General features: G+C 36.1%; 2 protein-coding genes across 3 annotated transcripts; both read left to right on the top strand.

Annotated features, from left to right (window-relative positions):
• Positions 1-799: 799 nt before the first annotated feature.
• eif2s3 (eukaryotic translation initiation factor 2, subunit 3 gamma) lies at positions 800-10,367 on the top strand. Its single transcript, XM_051881653.1, has 12 exons — positions 800-1,009; positions 1,798-1,861; positions 2,249-2,376; positions 2,639-2,760; positions 3,443-3,537; positions 3,624-3,782; positions 5,929-6,063; positions 6,154-6,248; positions 7,836-7,980; positions 8,084-8,253; positions 9,648-9,820; positions 10,030-10,367. The coding sequence occupies exons 1-12, from the start codon at positions 941-943 to the stop codon at positions 10,091-10,093; spliced, it is 1,419 nt and encodes a 472-aa protein (XP_051737613.1). The 5' UTR covers positions 800-940; the 3' UTR covers positions 10,094-10,367.
• A 920-nt stretch (positions 10,368-11,287) lies between these two features.
• Positions 11,288-22,096, top strand: zfx (zinc finger protein X-linked). Of its 2 annotated transcripts, none has more exons than XM_051881650.1 (8): positions 11,288-11,740; positions 12,720-12,818; positions 12,912-13,229; positions 15,470-15,622; positions 15,720-15,857; positions 15,940-16,074; positions 17,964-18,113; positions 19,803-22,096. In XM_051881650.1, the coding sequence occupies exons 2-8, from the start codon at positions 12,752-12,754 to the stop codon at positions 21,035-21,037; spliced, it is 2,196 nt and encodes a 731-aa protein (XP_051737610.1). In that variant the 5' UTR covers positions 11,288-11,740; positions 12,720-12,751; the 3' UTR covers positions 21,038-22,096. The 2 variants fall into 2 exon arrangements, with proteins under 2 accessions (XP_051737610.1, XP_051737611.1); XM_051881651.1 differs by having other exon boundaries at positions 11,289-11,740; positions 12,915-13,229.
• Positions 22,097-22,107: the final 11 nt, after the last annotated feature.

Raw genomic sequence — 22,107 nt, 5'->3', positions numbered from 1 at the left:
TAGTTCACTGTCACAGAAATTGTTATGAGCACATAAATCATGACATATGTTATATATTATACGTTTTAAAACGTATTAAGAGGTAAGGAAGTTTGAGCGTGGGAACCTTCTGTTATATATATATATATATATATATATATATATATATATATATATATATATATATATATATATAGTGATTATGTGTGTGTGAATCATTCAATCAAATTAAGTCATAGAAGCTGTGTGTGTGTGTGTGTGTGTGTGTGTGTGTGTGTGTGTGTGTGTGTTGTGTTCATAATTTATTTGTATGACAGCATGGCCAAAAAATATGTCCACAGAATTTGGCATGTTTCATTACATTATCACAAATAAAACAATTGACTCCAAGCACAATTACACAATATACTTCCGAAATCTTTAACAAATTTTAATAATATTTAAATAAAGGGTGAAGATGTCAAGGGATGTCAGGCCGTACATCTCTTTTGGCCACTACTGTACATGAATAGTAATGTAAAACTACAAAACGGTTGACGTCATAACCCTAAGACGGACCCAGGTTTCATTCCTGTCAATCCAACGCGTGTTCAAGTTTGTACATGTTAATTCCAAATTAGATAAATTATGTTGTTGGATATATTGGTATTTTAGGTTTGTTTGTGCTAATTATAATCTAGGATGCCATTTCTGGTCTGTTTTCTCCTTTGGATTTACTGGCCTTTACTAGAAACTGATTGCATCATCCCATGCCTACAGGACGCCGTTAGATAAATGCGTTTATAATTATTTACCTCATTGTTTGGTGTTCTGCCGTGTAATAGGGAAAGCAGAACATTATCTATATGTATACATTTAACACTACAACATAATTAAACGAGTTATGATTTAATGGTACACATGTATTTGTAAAAACGGTCAGGCGTTTGCTTGGTCACACTCTCATTCCTTTTCTTTCAAGATGGCGGGCGACGAGTCTGGTACAACGTTGGGTCAGCCTCATCTTTCTAAACAAGACCTCAGTACATTAGTAAGTATTCATATTTTGTTAATTTATGTAATATAAAATGTTCTTTGTGTACTGGCCTCATCGCGAGTTCGAGTTAAGTGCTTTTGTGTTCTCTGATTAAGGCAGGCGTGCTTGTTAGCTGTGCCGGTGAAAATACCACATGATTCATTCTGGGATGGAGAAGGACCCCATGTCGAACTTATATAAAATGTCGTGAAACCACAGCCGTTTGTCGTTACCCAAATGTCATTCTGTTTAATATAGTTCCAGTCATGTTCTACTTTGGTCATGTGCTAATCTTACATACTTCTTCTAAGCAAATTATTCACCTATGATATCCGATGTAATGTACTCGACATTAGATCTTCCCTTATGGCAAGCTTTATTAACATGTATTCCTTGAAATTAACCTTGTGGTTATTTTTGATACTGTGACTTAGTTATTAATTACTTTCAAATAATACAATAAAGCTCTAAAATAATTATTGCAAGCTACACTCTGAATCAAAAGCTAGCAATAGCAATTATTTGATTCAATTAAAGCTTGCTACAGCAAATTGCAGCTTCCCTTTTTATGGGTAAAAACTATTTTTTTCTCTAAGAGAGGCTGTTACAAGTTTTGCAGAAATGTTAAGTATTTACTTCTGGTGGTTGTCGCCCATGAACAGATTGATTTGAATGTGTTGATGCACTTGTCACTACTGACATTTTTTTATGTTGTTTTTTCACGTACAAGGTTACACCTAAAACAGCTTGCCATACTCCCTTTAATTAATGATTAACATTAACGGATCAGTTTTGCTTTATAGGATGTAACCAAACTGACTCCTCTGTCCCAAGAGATCATCAGCAGACAAGCCACAATAAACATAGGTGAGATTTCTTTGAACTGTTTTCTGCAAGATGCTGTTTTGCATACAATGTCACATTTGTTCCAAATCCAAATGCAGTATTTATTATAACTGATTTATCCATGCACATCAATATTTTTTTTTTTTAATTCATGTGCTCTCATATTCTTTAATTAAAATAACTTCCTCTCCCTCTTGCGTCGACATGTCTATGATGACATGTTTACTGGCATGAGGGCGGGACAACCTGTTACTCACGTGACATCACAGCAATGGCAAACCATAACAATCCAATGATCCAATCAATTCCCAATGGCCAAAAAAGTCCTGCTTACTTTATTCACAATAGGGAAGTAAAAAAACTTCTGTTTCATGGCGACTTTAATGATACCTTTTTGTTTGTCTTTAGGAACTATTGGTCATGTAGCCCATGGAAAATCAACAGTGGTGAAAGCGATCTCTGGAGTTCACACTGTCAGATTCAAAAATGAGCTGGAGAGAAACATTACAATCAAGTTGGGTTATGCTAATGCAAAGGTAACAATGTTGTTTGATGAAATCTCTAATTATTGCAAGCTACACTCTGAATCAAAAGCTATAAATAGCAATTATTTGATTCAATTTAAGCTTGCAACAACAAATTACAGCTTCCCTTTTTTTAGGGAATTTTTTTTCCCCTCTAAGAGAGGCTGTTACAAGTCATTTCTTGAAGAAAAGTATTTATTTCTGAGGGTTTGATATTTTTGGTCATGTTTGTTCACTTGAAGTTTATATCTTTTGCATTGAATCCCTTATCTAGGTGTATAAATTGGATGATCCAAGTTGTCCACGGCCAGAGTGTTACAGGTCATGTGGCAGCAGCACACCTGATGAGTTCCCCACAGACATTCCTGGCACCAAAGGCAACTTCAAATTAGTTCGGTATGTTGTCTAATATATATGTATATATATATTTAATACCTGTAATAAGAAACATTACAATTTTTAAATGTTTTTGAAAGAAGTCTCCTATGCTTACCAAGGCTGCACTGCATTTATTTGATCAAAAGTACAGTAAAAACAGTAATATTGCAAAATATTGTTTATATTAGTGGTGTCAAAATTGGTTTAACGTATGCGATTAATTTTTTCAGTTTAACGCATTAAAAATATTTAATGCAATTAACACAGCATCTGTTTTTTTCCATCAGAATTTGGATAGCGTTACATTATATGATCATGCTCTTATTCACGTAAATGCTTTTAAACCATTCAAGCGCCACAAGACAAGCAAGAACTCACTGTCTGTGTGACTGCTGCTGATGATGTAGTATGAGAACACAAGGGCGCAAGATAGCTTAAAATGCAGAATTTTTACAAATGTTCATGTTTTTGTTAATGAAAATAAATTTACATCTGCATCCGAGCTCAAGCTACTGCTACAGTCAACTCAAGCTATTGTAAAATGTGCATTTCCAAAAAGCAAAACATGTAATATTATTCTGTATATTATATCTTCACCATCTGTATTAACTGTTTGGTTAGTTTTTTCAGTCTAATCAATGTGTTTGATTTGAATTCAGTCTTTATATTCAGTTTATATTATTTATTTATTTCTTTTTAGACATGTCTCATTTGTGGATTGCCCGGGTCACGACATCTTGATGGCCACCATGTTAAACGGTGCTGCCGTAATGGATGCTGCGCTACTCCTAATCGGTGAGTATTTACCTTTGTCTTGCAAGTAATGATCACAACCTTTATCGTGTTGCATGAGTGGCTAAAGACCTTGTTTACTCTTTCAGCTGGCAATGAATCATGCCCTCAGCCACAGACGTCAGAGCATTTGGCAGCCATTGAGATCATGAAGCTCAAGCACATACTGATTCTGCAGAATAAAATCGACTTGGTGAAAGAGAGTCAGGCCAAAGAGCAGTATGAACAGATCCTGGCTTTTGTGCAGGGTAAGAGTTTTAGCTTAATGCTCTTCTGACATGTCATAATTTGCTGGTAGCCAAACAGGAAACCATAAAATTATCATTGCAGTTTTGAAACTTGGAGAGGTTTAAAACTGAAGAAGTGATTGTACACTTACATTACCATTGAAAAGTTTGGTGTCAGTAACATTTTTAAAATGTTTTTTAATGAGGTCTCTTATGCTCAAATAGACCGTTTTAATTTGATCAAAAATAGAGTAAAACCGTAATATTGTAAAATGTTATTATAATTTAAAGTAACTGTTTTCTGTTTGAATATATTTTTAAAATGTATTTTATTCACGTGATCGCAAAGCTGAATTTTCAGCATCATTATTGTCACATGATGCTTCAGAAATCATTCTAATATGCTGATCTATTGTGCTGCTGAGTATTTTATTGTGGAAATCTTGGTATTTTTTCAGGATTTTTTGATGAATAGAAAGTTCAATAGAACAGCTTTCATTTGAAGTGAAAATCTTCTGTAACATTATAAATTAATTTACTGCATTACAGTTTAATGCTTCCTTGATGGAATAAATGTGTAAAAAAAAAAATCTTCCTGACCCCAAACTATTGAAAGATATGTAGACTTCTATAAACATAACACTATATAAAAGTAATGATTATTTCTCAGATATAACTAAGAAAACAGAGCCGTAATATAGTTCTGCTTGTGGATATCTTGTTTACTTGATTTTAATTCTAGATATATTTTCAAAGATTCGATTCCTTGAACCTGACAAATACAGTGTTTACTTTTTCCTAAGGTTGAAACTGGAAAGGGATAGTTCTTTCTTCATTTAGTCACCTTCATATTGATTGAAACATGTATGACCTTATTTTGTCTGTGGAACATTTTTTTTTTCTTAAGGCTATCAATAGATTAAAAGTTTTAATCACACACCTATCTTGAAATTAAGCATGTACCATTTATCTTGTTTGACATAATAGTTTTGTCATCATTTGCTATATCCAGCAAAGTAAACCATACGATTGAAGGGTGATTCTCACAAAACTGTATTTTTTATTTTTTTTTTTTTTTTTCCAAGGTAAATTTAGGTGTCTTTCCAAAAAAAGGACACTTAAGAGACTCCAAAAGGACATCAAATAACCAAATGATATAAGGAGTCCATATAATTCAGAATTTTTTTGCACACTAAAGCCTATTAAAAAAAAAAAAAAAAAATACAGAAACTTTTCAAAATTCATAATGTATAGTATATGTACAGTGCAACAGCAAAGAGCTTGTTTACATATTAGACATGTCAAGTTGTGATACCGAACAGGAGATGCCCAAAAAAAACCTAAACCAATTGTCTTGACCTGACTGCATATGCATACTACAGTATACGGATCCACAGAGCAATATATTCATAACAAATTAGAACATTATCCTGGATGTGTGTGGAAAGATGAATGTACTGAAATTTGTCTGCATAAATACAATGTACGATCAGTGCAATGAGAGCGCACATTCACGGTTTGTTTCTGCATCAATATAACGGACTCACACATTTACTGTACAACTCCTGTACGTCACCGCAATCGTCTTTACCTTGATTGCGATCTTCATCCATCAAAACTTTACTAGCGAGATGCTGGTTTGCTTTATAAAGCAGAGAAATGTAGTTTGTGTATCATCTGGCCATACAGCGATGGGATGTTTTAATGTTCAGTCTGTATTTCACGCAGCTTGATGCTTGCGCTCTTAAGAAGCAATGACAGAATATGACGTTAAATTATTTTATTGCATTGAGGATTTTGAATTGATCTCATGTGTTAACGTCGACAGCCCTGATTTTTTTTTTTTTTTTTTTTTTTTTTTAATTTTAATTTTTTCCCCCCTCCATATAATGAAAGTGATTTAGAGTCTGTCAGGCTCCAAAAAACTCAAAAAAAACAAAACAAACGCACTTTAAACTCTTTCAAATCTATGACATGAGGGTGAGTAGATGATGACAGAATGGTAATATTGTGTGAACAATACATTTAACATAGACCCTTTCTATTTTACTCTATATTCATAGCTTATGTGTCCTCTAGATGCCCTGGATGAGTTTGTACAGACTGATAGGTAAACTGTGGCTTTATAATAGGATGTTTTTACTTTCATTCATTTATTTTCCTACAGGAACAGTAGCGGAGGGAGCCCCAATCATCCCAATCTCAGCCCAGCTCAAGTACAACATTGAGGTTGTCTGCGAGTACATTGTAAATAAGATCCCTGTGCCTGTCCGTGACTTTACCTCTGAGCCTCGCCTTATTGGTAAGAGACTGTTTTAATTTAAATGCTAGTAAAGAGGACTCCTTGTGCTCAGTTTGAAAGTTTAGATGAGTGATTGTGTTTTTCCCACAGTAATCAGGTCATTTGATGTCAATAAGCCTGGCTGTGAAGTAGATGATCTGAAAGGTGGTGTAGCTGGAGGAAGTATCCTCAAAGGAGTCCTGAAGGTAATTTTAGACCTGTTTGATCCAATTTAAACAAAGCTATTTTTCCCCAATACACAATGCCTGAAGCCAGAGTCACCGCGGCCCCTTAAAGTCTTAAATTCAATTTTATCAAATTTGAGGCCATAAAAAGTCTTTAACACCTTAAATGGTGTAAGTCTTAAAATTTGGGAATGTAAAAACAGGAATCGAAACTTGGCATCATGTGATTATTACGTTTTAGAAGGATATGATTTAATTGAATGTGAGCACTGCACATTTTAAAGTAAAGACACAACGCTTCATTTCTTCATTGAAGGTTCTTCATTTTCATCTTTTCATCTTCCCTGCATATGATTCCCAATAAAGTCTAATAAAATGTTTATAAGCACAGTGCAGATTTGTATACAGGAGTTACCAGGGTAACCGCTATATTTCTGCTGTTCCATAAGCGCCACCTACTGGTAGATAATGCATTTGCATTTCCATTCAGCCTGTCTTCTGTTTTTGCTCAGACCAGTGCGAAAATGTGCTCTGTATACATGGTGTTATACATGTTAGCCGGTGGATGAACAAGCAGCTAATGTTCATCCTAAAGATCTAAACTATTAAATATATATAGAGAGACAGAGAGTTTTACAGTTATAAACTCAGCAAAAAAAGAAAAATCCTCTCACTTTAAACATCTTAACAGATGTAAATATTTGTTTGAACAAAAAAAAATTGTAAGTTCTTGACGTGCATGTAATTTTGACTCATCCCTTAAAAATGGTATAAAGGTTGAAATGTGAGGTTTATCATTTTATAAATTCTTTTGTTTTTGTCAACCTGTATTTGAACCGTAAAATTGTTTAAAGTGCCCCTATTTTGCTTTTTCCAATATTAACTTTCATGCCGTGTGTAATATAGCTGTTTGTAAATGTAAAAGGTCTGCATAGTTTTAAAAAGTGCATAGTGTACAACAAATAGTTATTGTCTCCTAAAAGAAAGACTTGATTCTGAACTGCAGGAACGAGTAGTCAGCAATTCCAGTTTCATTGTTACTGTTCGTATCACTGTGCATCAAGTGCTGAGGAAGCCTCCGGAGCTGAAATTCAGATTTGGTAATAGTCCTTTAGTTTCCGACACAAGCTGTAAGCGGTAGACCAGTCACAACAGACTGGGCCGTCTGACCAATCAGAGCAGAGTAGGCTCGTGGGAAAGGAGGAATTTAGAGAGACCGAAACTTCAAACAAACCGTTTTCAGACTCTTTGAGAAATGAGGTGATGTGCAATGTATATTATGAGAAAATTAAAGTGTTTTTTGACCTTGAATGCATGTAAACATATTGTAGGAGACCTCCAAAACAAAATCAGGAACTTTTAAAATAGCATAATATGGGCACTTTAAATCATGGTTTTACAATCATTATACTATTTAGAGTTACCATATACATTGTCCTACCCTGTTATATGGTATTAATTTTATTTGTGCATGTCTAAAAAAGCATTATATTTGATTTTTTTTAAAAACCCTGTCTATACCCTGTGAAGCTCTTTCATTGTCTGCTTTACTGTTGCTATTCCTGTTCCTCTTTTCATGCTGTTCTCTTCTGTTTATTTTGGTTCAAGGTTGGACAGGAGATTGAGGTCAGACCAGGTATTGTTTCTAAGGACCATGAAGGGAAACTAATGTGCAAACCTATCTTCTCCAAAATTGTCTCATTGTTTGCCGAACACAATGATCTCCAGTATGCTGCTCCTGGTGGCCTTATTGGTATGCAGACTTCAACATTACTAAAATAATGTAATGTTTGTTATTTCTTTTGTCGAACTAAAGTGCATGATTTAATATTTGCTATGCACATTCTCTGTTGCAGGTGTTGGCACCAAGATCGACCCTACACTGTGCAGAGCAGATCGTATGGTGGGCCAGGTCCTCGGTGCTGTGGGGGCTCTTCCTGAGATCTTCACAGAGCTTGAGATCTCCTACTTCCTTTTAAGAAGGCTGCTTGGTGTGCGCACTGAGGGTGACAAGAAAGCAGCCAAGGTAAAGCATTTGTAGTAAAAATGAGCGAAACAAAATGTTATCTCCATTTATTGTTCCACAAGGTCCTGAATTTTGAATGACATAAAATATATGTATGAGTTTTAAAGCAGCAAGGCTGCATTTATTTGATCAAACATACAGTAAAAACAGTAATATTATCAAATATTATTAAAATTTAAAGTAACTTTTCAAAGTCTATTCTTTGTCAAATTGTTTCAGTCACTCAGCATGTATTTTTAATGTTAAAATGGTTCAACATTTATTAATTTGATTATGTACTTATTATTTTGTTGCAAGTGCAATGCGCTTGCAGAGAGCCTGCCTACACACTCCTCTGATTGGCTGTGATATCTGATTGATTTTGTCACATCTGGTGTGGACAAATTGCTTGTTGCTGGAATCTTATCATTGTGTCTGGTTAGGACACAGTGTTACACATTTTTTTCAGGATTTTTTGATGAATAGAAAATCTTTTGTAACTTTATAAATGTCTTTACTGTCACTTTTGATCAATCGTATCCTGTCATCTTTGCTGAATAAAAGTATTAATTTCTTTAAATGGTTAATTCACCCAAAAATGAAAAATTGTCATTGTTTACTCACCCTCATGTCGTTTCAAACCTGTAAGACTTTTGTTCCTCTTCGAAACACAAATCAAGATATTTTAATGAAGTCTGAAAGAATTCTGTCCCTCCATTGACAGCTACGCAACTACCACTTTGTTGCTTCAAAAAGTTCATAAAGAGATCGTAAGACTAATCCATATGAATCAAGCTGTTCAGTCCAAATGAACAGATTGAATTTAGGCTTTTATTAACATATAAACATTGATCAGCGAACATAAACAGCTTATCAACAGCTTAAACGTGCTGCATAACACACGTGAATGAACCTCATTGGTTCTCGCATGTCAACCAAACAGACTTGAGCTTTCGTTTACCACAACTGATGGGTGAATTGATCAATGTATGTAAATAAAAATTAAATCTGTTCATCATATAAAGTGATCATGTCTCTTCAGAAAATTTGGACTAAACTGCTCGATTCATATGGTTTACTTTTACAATTTTTTTTTTTTAATCAACTTTTCAAAGTGTCAAAGTGGTATTTGCGTAGCTGTCAATGGAGGGGCAGAAATATTTCAGATTTCATCAAAAATATCTTCATTTGTGTTCCAAAGATGAACAAAAGTCTTATGGCTTTGGAATGACATAAGGGTGAGTAAATGACAGAATTGTAATTTTTGGGTGAACTATCCCTTTAAGAAAAAAAAACATCTTAATGACCCCAAACTTTTGAATGGTAGTGTGTGTATAGTATGCAATGTATATATCACTTTATTTATTTTATAAATATTCTGATTTTATTGTACCCTCGTCGATTTTGGCTTACAGGTTCAGAAGCTGTCGAAGAACGAGGTGCTGATGGTAAACATCGGCTCGCTGTCGACAGGAGGTCGTGTTAGTGCAGTGAAAGCTGATTTGGCCAAGATTGTGCTCACTAACCCTGTGTGCACAGAGGTGGGGGAGAAGATCGCCTTGAGTCGCAGAGTGGAGAAACATTGGCGGTGAGCAAAATTTAATTCAAGACCTGTTGTTTTGTTGAATACTGTGCATCAATGAATCGTGCACAATGAGACCAGGAACGTGTTTTGAAGTAAACGAGTAGGGTCAGTTTCATGTTGGCTGTGACTTCCGAAGACTTTGAAGTTTATATGTTTTCCACATTTCATTAATGCAGTTATTGACAGTCATTGATTTCTTTCTCTTCCTGTAGTTTGATCGGATGGGGGCAGATCAGGAGAGGGGTAACCATCACACCCACAGTTGACGACGATTGAGGAGTGACCCTATTCTTTCAGTGGCTCGCACTCTCTCTGCCGGACATAATTATTAAACCATTTTCACACTCTTGTGCACAGGTCAGCGCAAAGTGAAGGGAAAGGCTCTTTTTGAGTGGAACGCACTGGCCCTGTATTTTAAAATGTTCACCATCCTCTGTGGAAGGATTGGTGTCATTTATATGAGAATTGCAATGAAAACATTATTCCTTGGCTTGACAAAGAAATTGTCAAAATCTTTCAGTGATGACAAATAAAGACCTTTTGGATCAAACCATTTGTGTACTCTTTTTTTTTTTTTTTTTTTTTTTTTTTTTTTTTTTTTTTTTTTCTGAAAATTGTGCTTCATTTCAACCACAACAAGACTTTCTTATTTAAACCTCATTCTCAAGAACAATATTTGTAAAGTTGATGTTATTTTTTTACAGCAAAGCTTTATAGAAAACGTACTCATTTAAAAATTGTGGTAAACATGCAATAAAAATCTTTTAGTATGGTTTGCAGGTTTATTAATAGTGTCTAAAGGCATTGATAGTGTGCAGTGTTGTGTTGGTTTTCACGTTCTGTATTTAATTTAAATATCCTGAACAAATATTGCTGTATATTAAAAGCATTATTAAGGTGATCTAGAAGCATGTGGTAAGGTTTTTGAGGCTTTTGAATGAGCAACAGTTTGGCAGCATTAAATATCATATTAATGACTTAAGTGCTGGTGTTAGGAAAAAATTAGACTGATATGATCATCTTTAGCCAGCCACATTTAACTAAATCTAATGAGTAATTTTAAAATAAATGTTCGAGGTATTCAATTAGTAATACGATATTTTTGATGTTTGAATATTATATTTTGTCATTATCGTTATTTCTAATATACTTTATTTTCTTTATTATTTTTGTATATATTTGTTATATATGTTTGCTTGGTTCTTGGTCTGTAAATAGTTATTCTTTACAGAAGTATGTTGGCTTGTAACTAATGTTAGAACAAATGTATTTGATGTATGTTCTAGCGTGTTCCTAAAAAGAAAAGTATAAAAACGTAAAACCACCGGGTCAATAACCGTCCATGCAGTAAACTGTATGAATGTGCTATTCAGCAAATAATTCCAACCAAAACATTTTGCTTAATAATAAGCCTTATGGTCGTTTAAACCATTTTTATAAGCATAAATCCATAACTGGCTAATATCCCGAGCTCGCTCATTCCGCATCATACGACTTTCACGCCACCACAAATTAAACCCCGTCAAAATACTCATTCACAGCCGACTTTCAAAGCGCTAAACAAAAACAAAATCATTCGTTTGGTTTTAGTCATAATCGCCTAGTTTTAAATTCGCCGAAGCACAAAAAAAAGTACAGTATATGGGCCTGCCAAAAGAGTCGGACTGCGGCCACTTGTCTGAGACTCCTTCCGCATTTTCCTGCGGCTCCGAGGCAGTGACGTGCGCCTCTGAAGGCGGCGTAAGCGCCGGAGGAGCTGGAGGCTGCAGCGCCTCGGAGCGCATCAGACTCGGCCCCTCCCCTCCGCGCTCTGCGGCGGCCCGCCCTACTCACACAAGAGCCCCGTCTGCGTTCTGCCCGAGACTGGGGGTGGGAGAAAGAAACCCGTACGGCCTTGGAAACTAAACAAAAAAAATACAACAGGTAGGCCGCCGTGTTTAACACAATCTGAAAGTTTCTATTTTTTAAATTCGCATCTAAAATGGTATTTTGGAGTGAATTGTGTATTTATCTGTTTGAGGGATTAACGCCGTTGTAATGGCGCGTAGGCCTTTGTTAGCACCGAGCCGCGGCCTTCAGAGGCCTAAAGTAGGCCGCAAAGACGAGACTCTCAAGACCTGCATGACTGATTCATAAGCAATTACACGTTAATTTCATTTGCAGATGATTACGCAAACAGTAATTGTATTGTAGATCGTGTTGAGTGTTACTATGATGGCATTTAAGTATATATTTACAAGATTTGATTAATTATTTCAATGTATTCAAAATGGCGATGCAGTTAAAAAGGGGTGTGTCTGGTTTCTATCAGTGGGCGGGGCACGGTCAGCTCAAGGCTCCGGGAGGGAACGCCCCATTTTACTTGTAAACAGATGGGAATAGAAGGGTCAACACTAAATTACAGTATCAGATTATGGGATTCATGGGAGCCTATTTGGCTTACAGTTGCTGTACTAAAAGTATAATAAGGTCATTCCTATTGTGCAATAAAAATAAATATGCTTGTGTTTAAAGTAATTCTACATAAAGTTACACTTTTAAAATATGCACTGGTCAAGATCAGGCACTTAAAATTAATTAATAATTTGATGATTTACATAATGGCAAGTTTAGTCTAGTGAGTGTTTTTTAACTGTTTTTATTTGAATATGATTTAATGATTTGCATCTTTAAAAAATGTATTTATTATTTTATGCAATATATCAAGAAAGACATGTGATAATTATTTTCATGTTATTGCCTATAACTGATAAATGGCTTATTATTATTATTATTATTATTATTTAATCCTATTGCAAGATAATTCTGACATATAATTTAATGCTGATTTTATGCTGTGAAAATCAGACTTTTTCGTCTTATGTTCTGATGTTTAATTTTCTTTTGCGTTTTGTTCCTGTAGGTCTTATATTATGCAGATGACCAGTGGAGACAATGGATGAAGATGTGACGGCTCTCTCTCTCCATTCCCATGAGCCTAAGATCATATTCCATGGGACAGGTAAAACAAACAATGACTATGATAAAGTCTCTCCGATTGTTGTTTTATGAGTATTAAGATATTTATATACAAATGTGTGGGTTCTTCTACACGAAGAGGGTGATGGAGAAGATGAGGTGGTGGTAGAACTGCAGGAGTCGGTTCTCGTCTCTGACGTGGAGGGTGAGAAGATTGCCGTGCACGGCCTCGCCCATGAGGAGCTGGTCATCCAGGAAGCCATCGAGGATGTGGTGGCGGAGTATGTGCCATGCTCAGATGATGACGAAGAGCTGAGCACCATTGCGGTGGAGACCTGTGTGATGTCACCTGATGATGTGGCTCTGGAGGATGAAGGGCTGCGGGTTGATGTGGTGACTGACGCTCAGGTACAGGAGGATCCTGACACCTGTGGAGACTACCTCATGATCTCTTGTGAGTGGCTTCAGCCATTGAGAATAGAACATTTGTTGAAAAGAATCTGTGAATATTAATTACTCATTGTTCAAAATGCTGGCAACAGTAAACAGCCTACAGTTAAGGTTCAGTCATATTTACCGTTGTTCGGCAAATTTTTTAGCTATTTCAGTGGGAAATTTAAGAGATCGGGAATTTTGTGTGATGGCAAAATTTTTTGCAATGGGTTCAAGTTGATCGTGTGAATTTGCCGTGTTGACCAACAAAAAAACTGCCTGGTTTCAAAGTGACTTTTATGTGAGCTGGGCTTCAAACATCGCTACACTGTTGACAATAGGCAATGGATCTTTTTTGTTGAAATTTTGCTATTGTTACTGCACATTTTTAGCCGTGTTTGCGCTGAAATTACCTGGAAAAATTTGTCCCAGGAACTTTTTTTCCCCCAGACTTGTTGCTGTCTGCGTTTCCATCGCGGTCTAAAGTATACGTATGGTGACGTATGACTGCGCGCGACTTTCCAGTTCCCGCTGGATTTCGTCCTCTGCATATAAGCTAAATATAGCCTGAACCTCGTCGTCGGTCCATTAGTCGAATTTTTTTAAACTCCATTGTTGATTTGAATAGCAAACAACTCTTACTGCACACACCGCAACAGACTTTTAAAAATGGTGGTTGAAATAAAATGCTGCGTGGAGTCAACCAATGTTCATGTTCAGTGCCCAAGTGCCACCTGAACTCCCAAATTCTTAAACTTTAAAAAACTACTACCTCACGAGCAGGGACTTTCTGAGCAAGAAATTTTTACTTGTAACTTCATTTAGACCCTGGTCCCTGTGGTCGAAACACACCGAGTACCATCCCAAAGTCCCTAGTTCCTGGGGAAAGTTCCTGCGGTGGAACACGGCTTATTATTATTTTTATTTGGGATTCACAATATATTAGTACCATATCAGTTATCGGCCATTACTTATTTATTTATTTATTATAATTATTATTTTTATTATTTGGGATGCAGAATATATTGGTCCCATATCAATTATTGGCCATTATTTATTATTTTATTGTTTTTTTTTTTTTTTTTTTTTTTTTTAATTTAGAGATAAAGTTATTGGTTGATATTGGATGTTTAATGCACATTTGCTTTATTTTTACATTTAGATTATATTACATTTAACTCTAATTTAACTCTCACTTAAAGTTAATCTTTAAAAAGCACCAATAATTTAATAACACTGGTAAATGTAATCTTAAAATGAATTTTAACATTTTTTTTATGCTGAATATTATAATATTGTGATGCCTAAATTCACTTGAATCATTTATAATGATTGATTTTAGTTTTTAAGGTTTTTAGTGGTAATTAATTTAGATAAAGTAGTATAGAATTCTAATATCAATTTTAACAGTTGTTGGTCATAACATGAAAATAATTATCAGCAGCATTGTAGTAGTAGTAAAGTTAATAATTTATTAAACACCAGTGTCTTTAAAGGATTAGTTCACTTTAAAATGAAAATTACCCCAAGCTTTACTCACCCTCAAGCCATCCTAGGTGTATTTGACTTTCTTCTTTCTGATGAACACAATCAGAGTTATATTAATAAATATCCTGACGCATCGAAGCTTTATAATGGCAGTGAAAGGGACCAACGAGTTTGAAGCTCAAGAAAGTGCATCCATCCATCATAAATGTACCCCACGTACTCCAGTTCTGGGGGGTTGATAAAGACTTTCTGAAGTGAAGCGATGCTTTGTGTAAAAAAAAAAAAAAAAAAAAAAATCCATATTTAACAAGTTCTAAAGTAAAATATTTAGCTTCCGCCAGACTGCCTTCTGTATTCAACTTACGAAGTGTAACGACTCTCGCAGTTCAAAATGCTTATGCTACGTCCTTCGCCTTCCTTATTCAACTTACTGAAAAACTTTTTTACACTTCATACTCATTGGACCCGTTCACTGCCATTATAAAGCTTGGATGCATCAGGATATTTATTAATATAACTCTGATTGTGTTTATCAGCAAGGAGAAAGTCTTATATATCTATGATGGCTTAAGGATGAGTAAAGCTTGGGGTAATTTTCATTTTAAAGTGAACTAATCCTTTAATCATTCTGCTGTTGCTGGAGTTTAAAACTTCCACTTTGTGTCAACATGTGGTAAATGTAACACGGCTTATTACTTATTCTTTTCGCCATTTGACAATACAATATGCGTGTTGCTTGTTTGTCACCAATGGCTTGTATTGGTTTTATTTCAGTGGATGAGGCTGGAAAGGTGGTTTCTGATGAGGATGCTAAAGTCACCATTGAAGGCACTTTAGAAGACTCAGAGGATGTGGACAAGGATGATGAGGGTCAAGAGGTCATCAAAGTATACATTATCAAGGCTCACCCAGGGGAGGATGACTTGGGTAAATCAATCTGCTGTGTGGCATTAAACATCATTACAAACACTTCTTTTTATTGTATTATATATTTGGTGTTTACACATTTATGGAAAATTTACAGGAGGCACTGTTGACATAGGAGACACTGAGCTTGATGTAGATGATACCATGGAGCTGGTGGATTCCTCTGGAATGCCTATAAGAGAGAAGATGGTTTACATGTCAATGGATGAAGCCAATCAAAACCAGGATGACATCAGTGAGTCCTGTTACTGTCAGTTTGTAATGAAGACATTTCGTCCAAGAGCCTCTGCCGATACTATGTGTTCTTCCCCCAACAGATGTGGCTAAAATCACAGATGAGGTCTACATGGAAGTGGTGGTGGGTGGTGAGGACCCTGGAAATGCTCAGCGGACACTTGACAGCGCATCACTCGAGAAAGACTTCATGCCTGTGGCCTGGGCAGCTGCTTACAGTTAGTGAAACTCATACACATTTTTTTGGTCATATTCAAAAGTTGCATTGTGCAGCGTTTTCCACAACCAATATTGTATGGCTAATAATTTAGTTCTGTACAATTAATTAAAAAGAAAAATATGCATTTATGTACCCTAACTTATATATATATTTCCTAATAAGGAAATTTTCTTACTATGAGATGGACATATGCAGTTATTTTTGTGAATTAATTAGTGAGTTAACCGATAATCACAATTGAGCCTTTTAGTATTCACATATTTGTCTTTAATCTGCAGTACAAATGTATTGGGGATATATACAGTGCCCTGCACTAATATTGGCACCTTTGGTAAATATGACTAAAGGTGGCTGTGAAAGTAAATCTGCATTGTTTATGCTTTTGATCTTTCATTGAAAAAATTCACAAAATTCTAACTTTTAATTTAGGTAAAACAATTGAAAATGGGGGGGGGAAAGCTCGTTATAAAATAAATGTTTTTCTCTAGTTCACATTGGCCACAATTATTGGCACAATTATTACAACGTCCTTTTCCCAAGATAACAGCTCTGAGTCTTCTTCTATAGTGCCTGAGTTTGGAGAAAACCTGGCAAGAGATTAGAGACCATTCCTTCATGCAGAATCTCTACAGATCCTTCAGATTCCCAGCTCCATGTTAGTGCTTCTTCTCTTCAGTTCACTCCACTCATTTTCCATAGGGTTCAGGTCAGGGAACTAGGACGGCCATGGCAGAAGCATCATTTTGTGCTCAGTGACACATTTTTGTGTTGGTTTTGATGTTTGTTTTGGATCATTGTCCTGATGGAAGATCCAACCACTGCCCATTATTGGATTTCTAGCAGAAGCGGTCAGGCTTTGATTTTTATCTGTTGGTATTTGATAGAATCCATGATACCATGTACCTGAACAAGATGTCCAGGACCTCCAGCAGAAAAATAGGCCCACAACATTAAAGATCCAGCAGTATATTTAACCGTGGGCATGGGGTAATTTTTATCCATGTGTGCACCAAACCCATCTGGTGGGTTTGCGGCCAAAAAGCTGGTCGCATTTGAAGTTCCAGTCTTGTCTGACAACTGAATATGCTGGAGATTGTTTCTGGATGAGAGCAGAGGATTTTTCTTGAAACCCTCCCAAACAACTTGGAGGGATGTAGGTGCTGTTTGATAATTTTTTAGGCTTTCTAAGACTCAAGACTCAACTAATCTCTGCAATTCTCCAGCTGTGATCCTTGGAGAGTCTTTGGCCACTTAAACTCTCCTCCTTACTACGCATTAGGACGATTTAGACACATGTCCTCTTCCAGGCAGATTTGTAACATCTTTAGTTGATTGGAACTTCTTAATTATTGCCCTGATGGTGGAAATGGGGATTTTCAATGCGTTTCTTATAGCAATTTTCTATTTTGTGAAGCTCTCATCTTTTGCTGCACATTAGAACTATATTCTTTGGTGTTTCTCATTGTGATGAATGATCAAGGGAATTTGGCCTTAATGTTTAACACATTTGTACTCCTGTGGAACAGGAAGTCATGGCTGGACAATTTCATGTTCATGATCACCCTGGTGTGCTAATAAATATAAATATCAATGGAATATACTTCAGAGATATTTTAGTCATAAGAATTTCTAGGGGTGCCAATAATTGTGGCCAACATGTTGTGGAGAAAAACTTTTATAATGTGAGTTTCCCCCCACTTTCGATTGTTTTACTTCAATGAAAGGTTCGAATTTTGTGAATTTTTTTTAATGAAAGATCAAAAGGATAAACAATGCAGATTTATTTTCACAGGCACCTTTGCCCATATTTACTAAGGGTGCCAATATTTGTGGAGGGCACTAAAAGTGTTTTTGTTCTAACCTTAGAAATTATGTAATGTGTGTCAGGTGGGGAGGAGAGTGAAAGCTGTGAGAACCGGAATGGAGCAGCTAGTGCTCTGCTGCACGTGGATGAGTCTGACATGATCGAAAGACTCAGTCGTCAACGAAGCAAGAACAAGAGCAAAAGACGTTCTGAACTTCGTCACGTTCAGACAGGTACATCTCTACTGCTTCATTTTCATTTTTTGTTGAATTTAATTATATCTTTTGGTTCGTTACAATTATGTACATTTCCATTCAAAAGTTTGGGGTCAGTAAAAAAATTTTTTTTTATGTTTTTAAAAGAAGTCTAACCATGACGGAATTTATTAGTTCAGTAAAAAGAGTACTATTGTAAAATATTATTACAATAAAAAAATACATTTAAAAAAAAAACTGTTTTCTAATTGAATATTTTAAAATGTAGTTAATAGAGTAACCCAGAAGTTAGCGGCGCACAGGTTCCCTCGATCGAAAGCCTATGCATTTTTCCCATAGACTTTTGGAAAATCGCAAAAAATAAGCTCTGTTTAACAAAGGGTTATGACACTTACACGTTTTGTCTATCAAGATAATCTTTACAAGTTAACACAACATTTATACATTTTGAAGCCTAAAAGGAAGTTTAAGCTTCCTCAAACTCAAAACAACTTTATTTAAAAACATGCTCGCTATGTATGAATACTTATCCACTTTTTTATGAGAAATGCTGTCCAAATGTCCTGTTTGTCATGGTGACGTCTAAAGTCCCCGCCAAAGGAAGTAGTCCCTTTTAGCAACTTGTTAGCAACCGCCGTTTTTAAGACACAATAAAGGTTTAAAAAATCAGAAGCGGGTTATAACTGGTGTGCTTTATGTCATAGATCAAAACGTGAAAATATTTAGAGGCTTCGTTAACCACAGGCAATTTAGCAAAAACTCATTCAAAAAACCCATAGACTTTAGGGCGATGGAACCGGAAGTCCTAAAATGCTAACTCGCTTCCGGGTTTTGCCTACAAAAACACGTCATCCCTGAGGTACTCTGAGGTACTATTCCTGTGATGGCAAAGCTGAATTTTCAGCATCATTACTTCAGTCTTTAGTGTCACATGATCCTTCAGAAATCATGTGAAAAAGCAGAAAATACTGATTTGCTGCTCAGCAAATGTTTTAATTTTATTAATGTTAAGAAACAGCTGTTCTGCTTAATATTTTTGTATTTTGTGTGTATATATGTGTGTGTGTGTGTGTGTGTGTGTATAATATATATATATATATATATATATATATATATATATATATATATATATATATATATATATATATATATATATATATATATAATATAACACGCACACACGCACACGTTATATTAAGTTATAATTCAAAAGACAGTTTTAAAAGAAATTAATGCTTTTATTCAGCAAGGACACATTAAATTAATCAAAAGTTACAGTAAAGATATTTATAATGTTGCAAAACACTTTTTATTTCAAATACATGCTGTTCTTTCTAACTTTTTCTTGGTTTCCACAAAAATGTTAAGCAGAACTGTTTTCAATGGTTTCTTGCGCACCAAATCAGCATATTAGAATGATTTCTGAAGGATCATGTTTCACTGAAAACTGGAGTAATGATGCTGAAAATTCAGCTTTGCATCACAGGAATAAATTACATTTTAAAATATATTCAATTAGAAAACAGTTATTTTAAATAGTAATTATATTTCAGAATATCACTGTTTTTGCTGTATTTTTTTATCAAATAAGTACAGCCTTGGTGAGTAAAGGAGACTTCTTTCCAAAGCAATAAAAAATCTTAACGACCCCAAACTTTTGAACACTAGTGTATATTATATTCATTTTGGTTTCTTTTTCAACTTCAGCAATCATTATTGGACCATACGGCCAGCCTCTTACGGTGTACCCTTGTATGCTGTGTGGGAAGAAGTTCAAGTCACGTGGTTTCCTCAAGCGCCACACCAAGAATCACCATCAGGATGTTGTAAACCGAAAGAAATACCAGTGCACGGACTGTGATTTCACCACTAACAAAAAAGTCAATCTCCACAACCACATGGAGATCCACACCCTCAGCAGTAAAGCACCATTTGAGTGTGAAGTGTGCGGAAAGGAGTTCCACCAGCAGGCGACGCTGTTCTCCCACCGTCTGCAGCACCACCACCGAGACTCCAAGCTTCAGATCTCACCACCCACCACCAAAATGCACAAGTGCAAGTTCTGCGAATATGAAACAGCAGAACAAGGACTTCTCAACCGACACCTGCTCGCCGTTCACAGCAAGAATTTCCCTCATATTTGCGTAGAATGTGGGAAAGGCTTCCGGCATCCTTCGGAGCTGAAGAAACACATGAGGACCCACACCGGCGAAAAGCCGTACTCCTGCCTTTACTGCGACTACAAATCGGCCGACTCATCTAACTTAAAGACGCACGTGAAGACTAAGCATAGCAAAGAGATGCCCTACAAGTGTGACCGCTGTTTCCAGACGTTCGCCGAACACGATGAGCTGTTACAACACGGACTGACGCACGAGGAAGCCAAAACGCACCATTGCACTCACTGTGACCATAAAAGCTCCAATTCCAGTGACCTGAAGCGCCACATCATTTCAGTTCACACCAAAGACTATCCACATAAATGTGAAGTCTGTGGAAAAGGCTTCCATCGGCCGTCCGAGCTCAAGAAGCACTCGGCCGCCCATAAGGCTAAGAAGTTACACCAGTGTAGGCATTGCAATTTCAAAATCGCAGATCCATTTGTTCTCAGTCGACATATTTTGTCAGTGCACACCAAGGAGCAGCAGGCTTTTCCTGACAAAAAGGGTCTTAAGAAGACGTTTGCACTCAGTGCTCATGGGGGTAAGAAAATTTTGGGCGGCGCCGGTTTGTCCAAGGGCCATCGGGAGCGCCGGGTATACCAGTGCCAGTATTGCGACTACAGCACAGGTGATGCGTCTGGCTTCAAAAGGCACGTGATCTCCATTCACACCAAAGACTATCCTCACCGCTGTGACTTCTGCTCAAAAGGCTTCCGAAGACCATCGGAGAAGAATCAGCACATCATGCGGCATCATAAAGACCTAATGCCTGCCATGTGACCTTTGCAACGGCTGCCATAGCGACACCAATCAGAGAGCCATCAGGAAAAGGTCTGTTCTGATGTAGCTGTGGTCTTCAGGGCCAAAAGCTGACCGTTGGAAAGCCAACTAGAGGCTATTTCAGAGAAAGAGGAAAAATCCACCTTTTACACTGCTGTAATGTTTTGAAGACGCATTAATCCAAAGTTTAATCAACCTTTCTTGAGAGTTTAAATCAGAAAAACTAACCGTTGTTCTGACCAGCTTTAGATTTAATGCGAAAATAGATTAACTTGCATATTAAATTATCAAGGGTGGACGTTAAGTTTTATGTTGGAGCGTCTGCTTATAAATTTGAATTATGACTCCTGTATCGCATGTTACGCAAACCATGTTTGAATAGCATTGATGATTGTGGCGTGTTTGTGCACATGCGTTTACAAGTACGGAAGTGCTAATGCTTTATTGACTGGTTTCTTAGCTTCAGATAAGCAGAATGTCTAATTAAAATGAATTGGAAATACTCATCTTATGCACTGGCTGCTAAAAAAATGTTTTAATTTGAGAGAAAATGGCTGTTCAGCCCAGGTAGGGTTTGGGGAAACTCAGTTTTCATCAATGCAAAAGGTTCTTCTAACCAAAACGCATCGCCAACATTGGCAAATTGACAAATTCCAGCTGATATTTAATAAAGAAAATGACTAGAATGTAATGTAGAACAGGTTTTCTTGATAATATTCACAAGAAAGAATTATATTGCAAATAGTTCTCAGCTCATAAGAGATGATGAGATTTGATCAGTGCAGCCGAATGGCTGGTAATCTAAATTTGTTTTAATTTAGACGCTAGTATGTTTGTGTATTTCTTGAATGTTGCCGTTTGGCTTCTGGTCTGTTTGTTGTAAAACTCACCCTCAAATTATTATTATTATTATTATTAAGACGTTTAGGGTAAATTTTATTTTTTACACAGATACTGAAAATGTATAATTTGGAATAAGAGATTCTAAAAGATGTTATGTTATGTGTATAAGAAATATTTGTAAATACAGAAGTAATAAACAGTATTTTGTGTCCAAAATGTTTTTTTTT

The sequence above is a fragment of the Ctenopharyngodon idella genome, chromosome 23, assembly GCF_019924925.1.
Source record: "Ctenopharyngodon idella isolate HZGC_01 chromosome 23, HZGC01, whole genome shotgun sequence".
NCBI lineage: Eukaryota > Metazoa > Chordata > Actinopteri > Cypriniformes > Xenocyprididae > Ctenopharyngodon > Ctenopharyngodon idella.
This window is presented reverse-complemented; position numbering and strand designations above follow the sequence as displayed.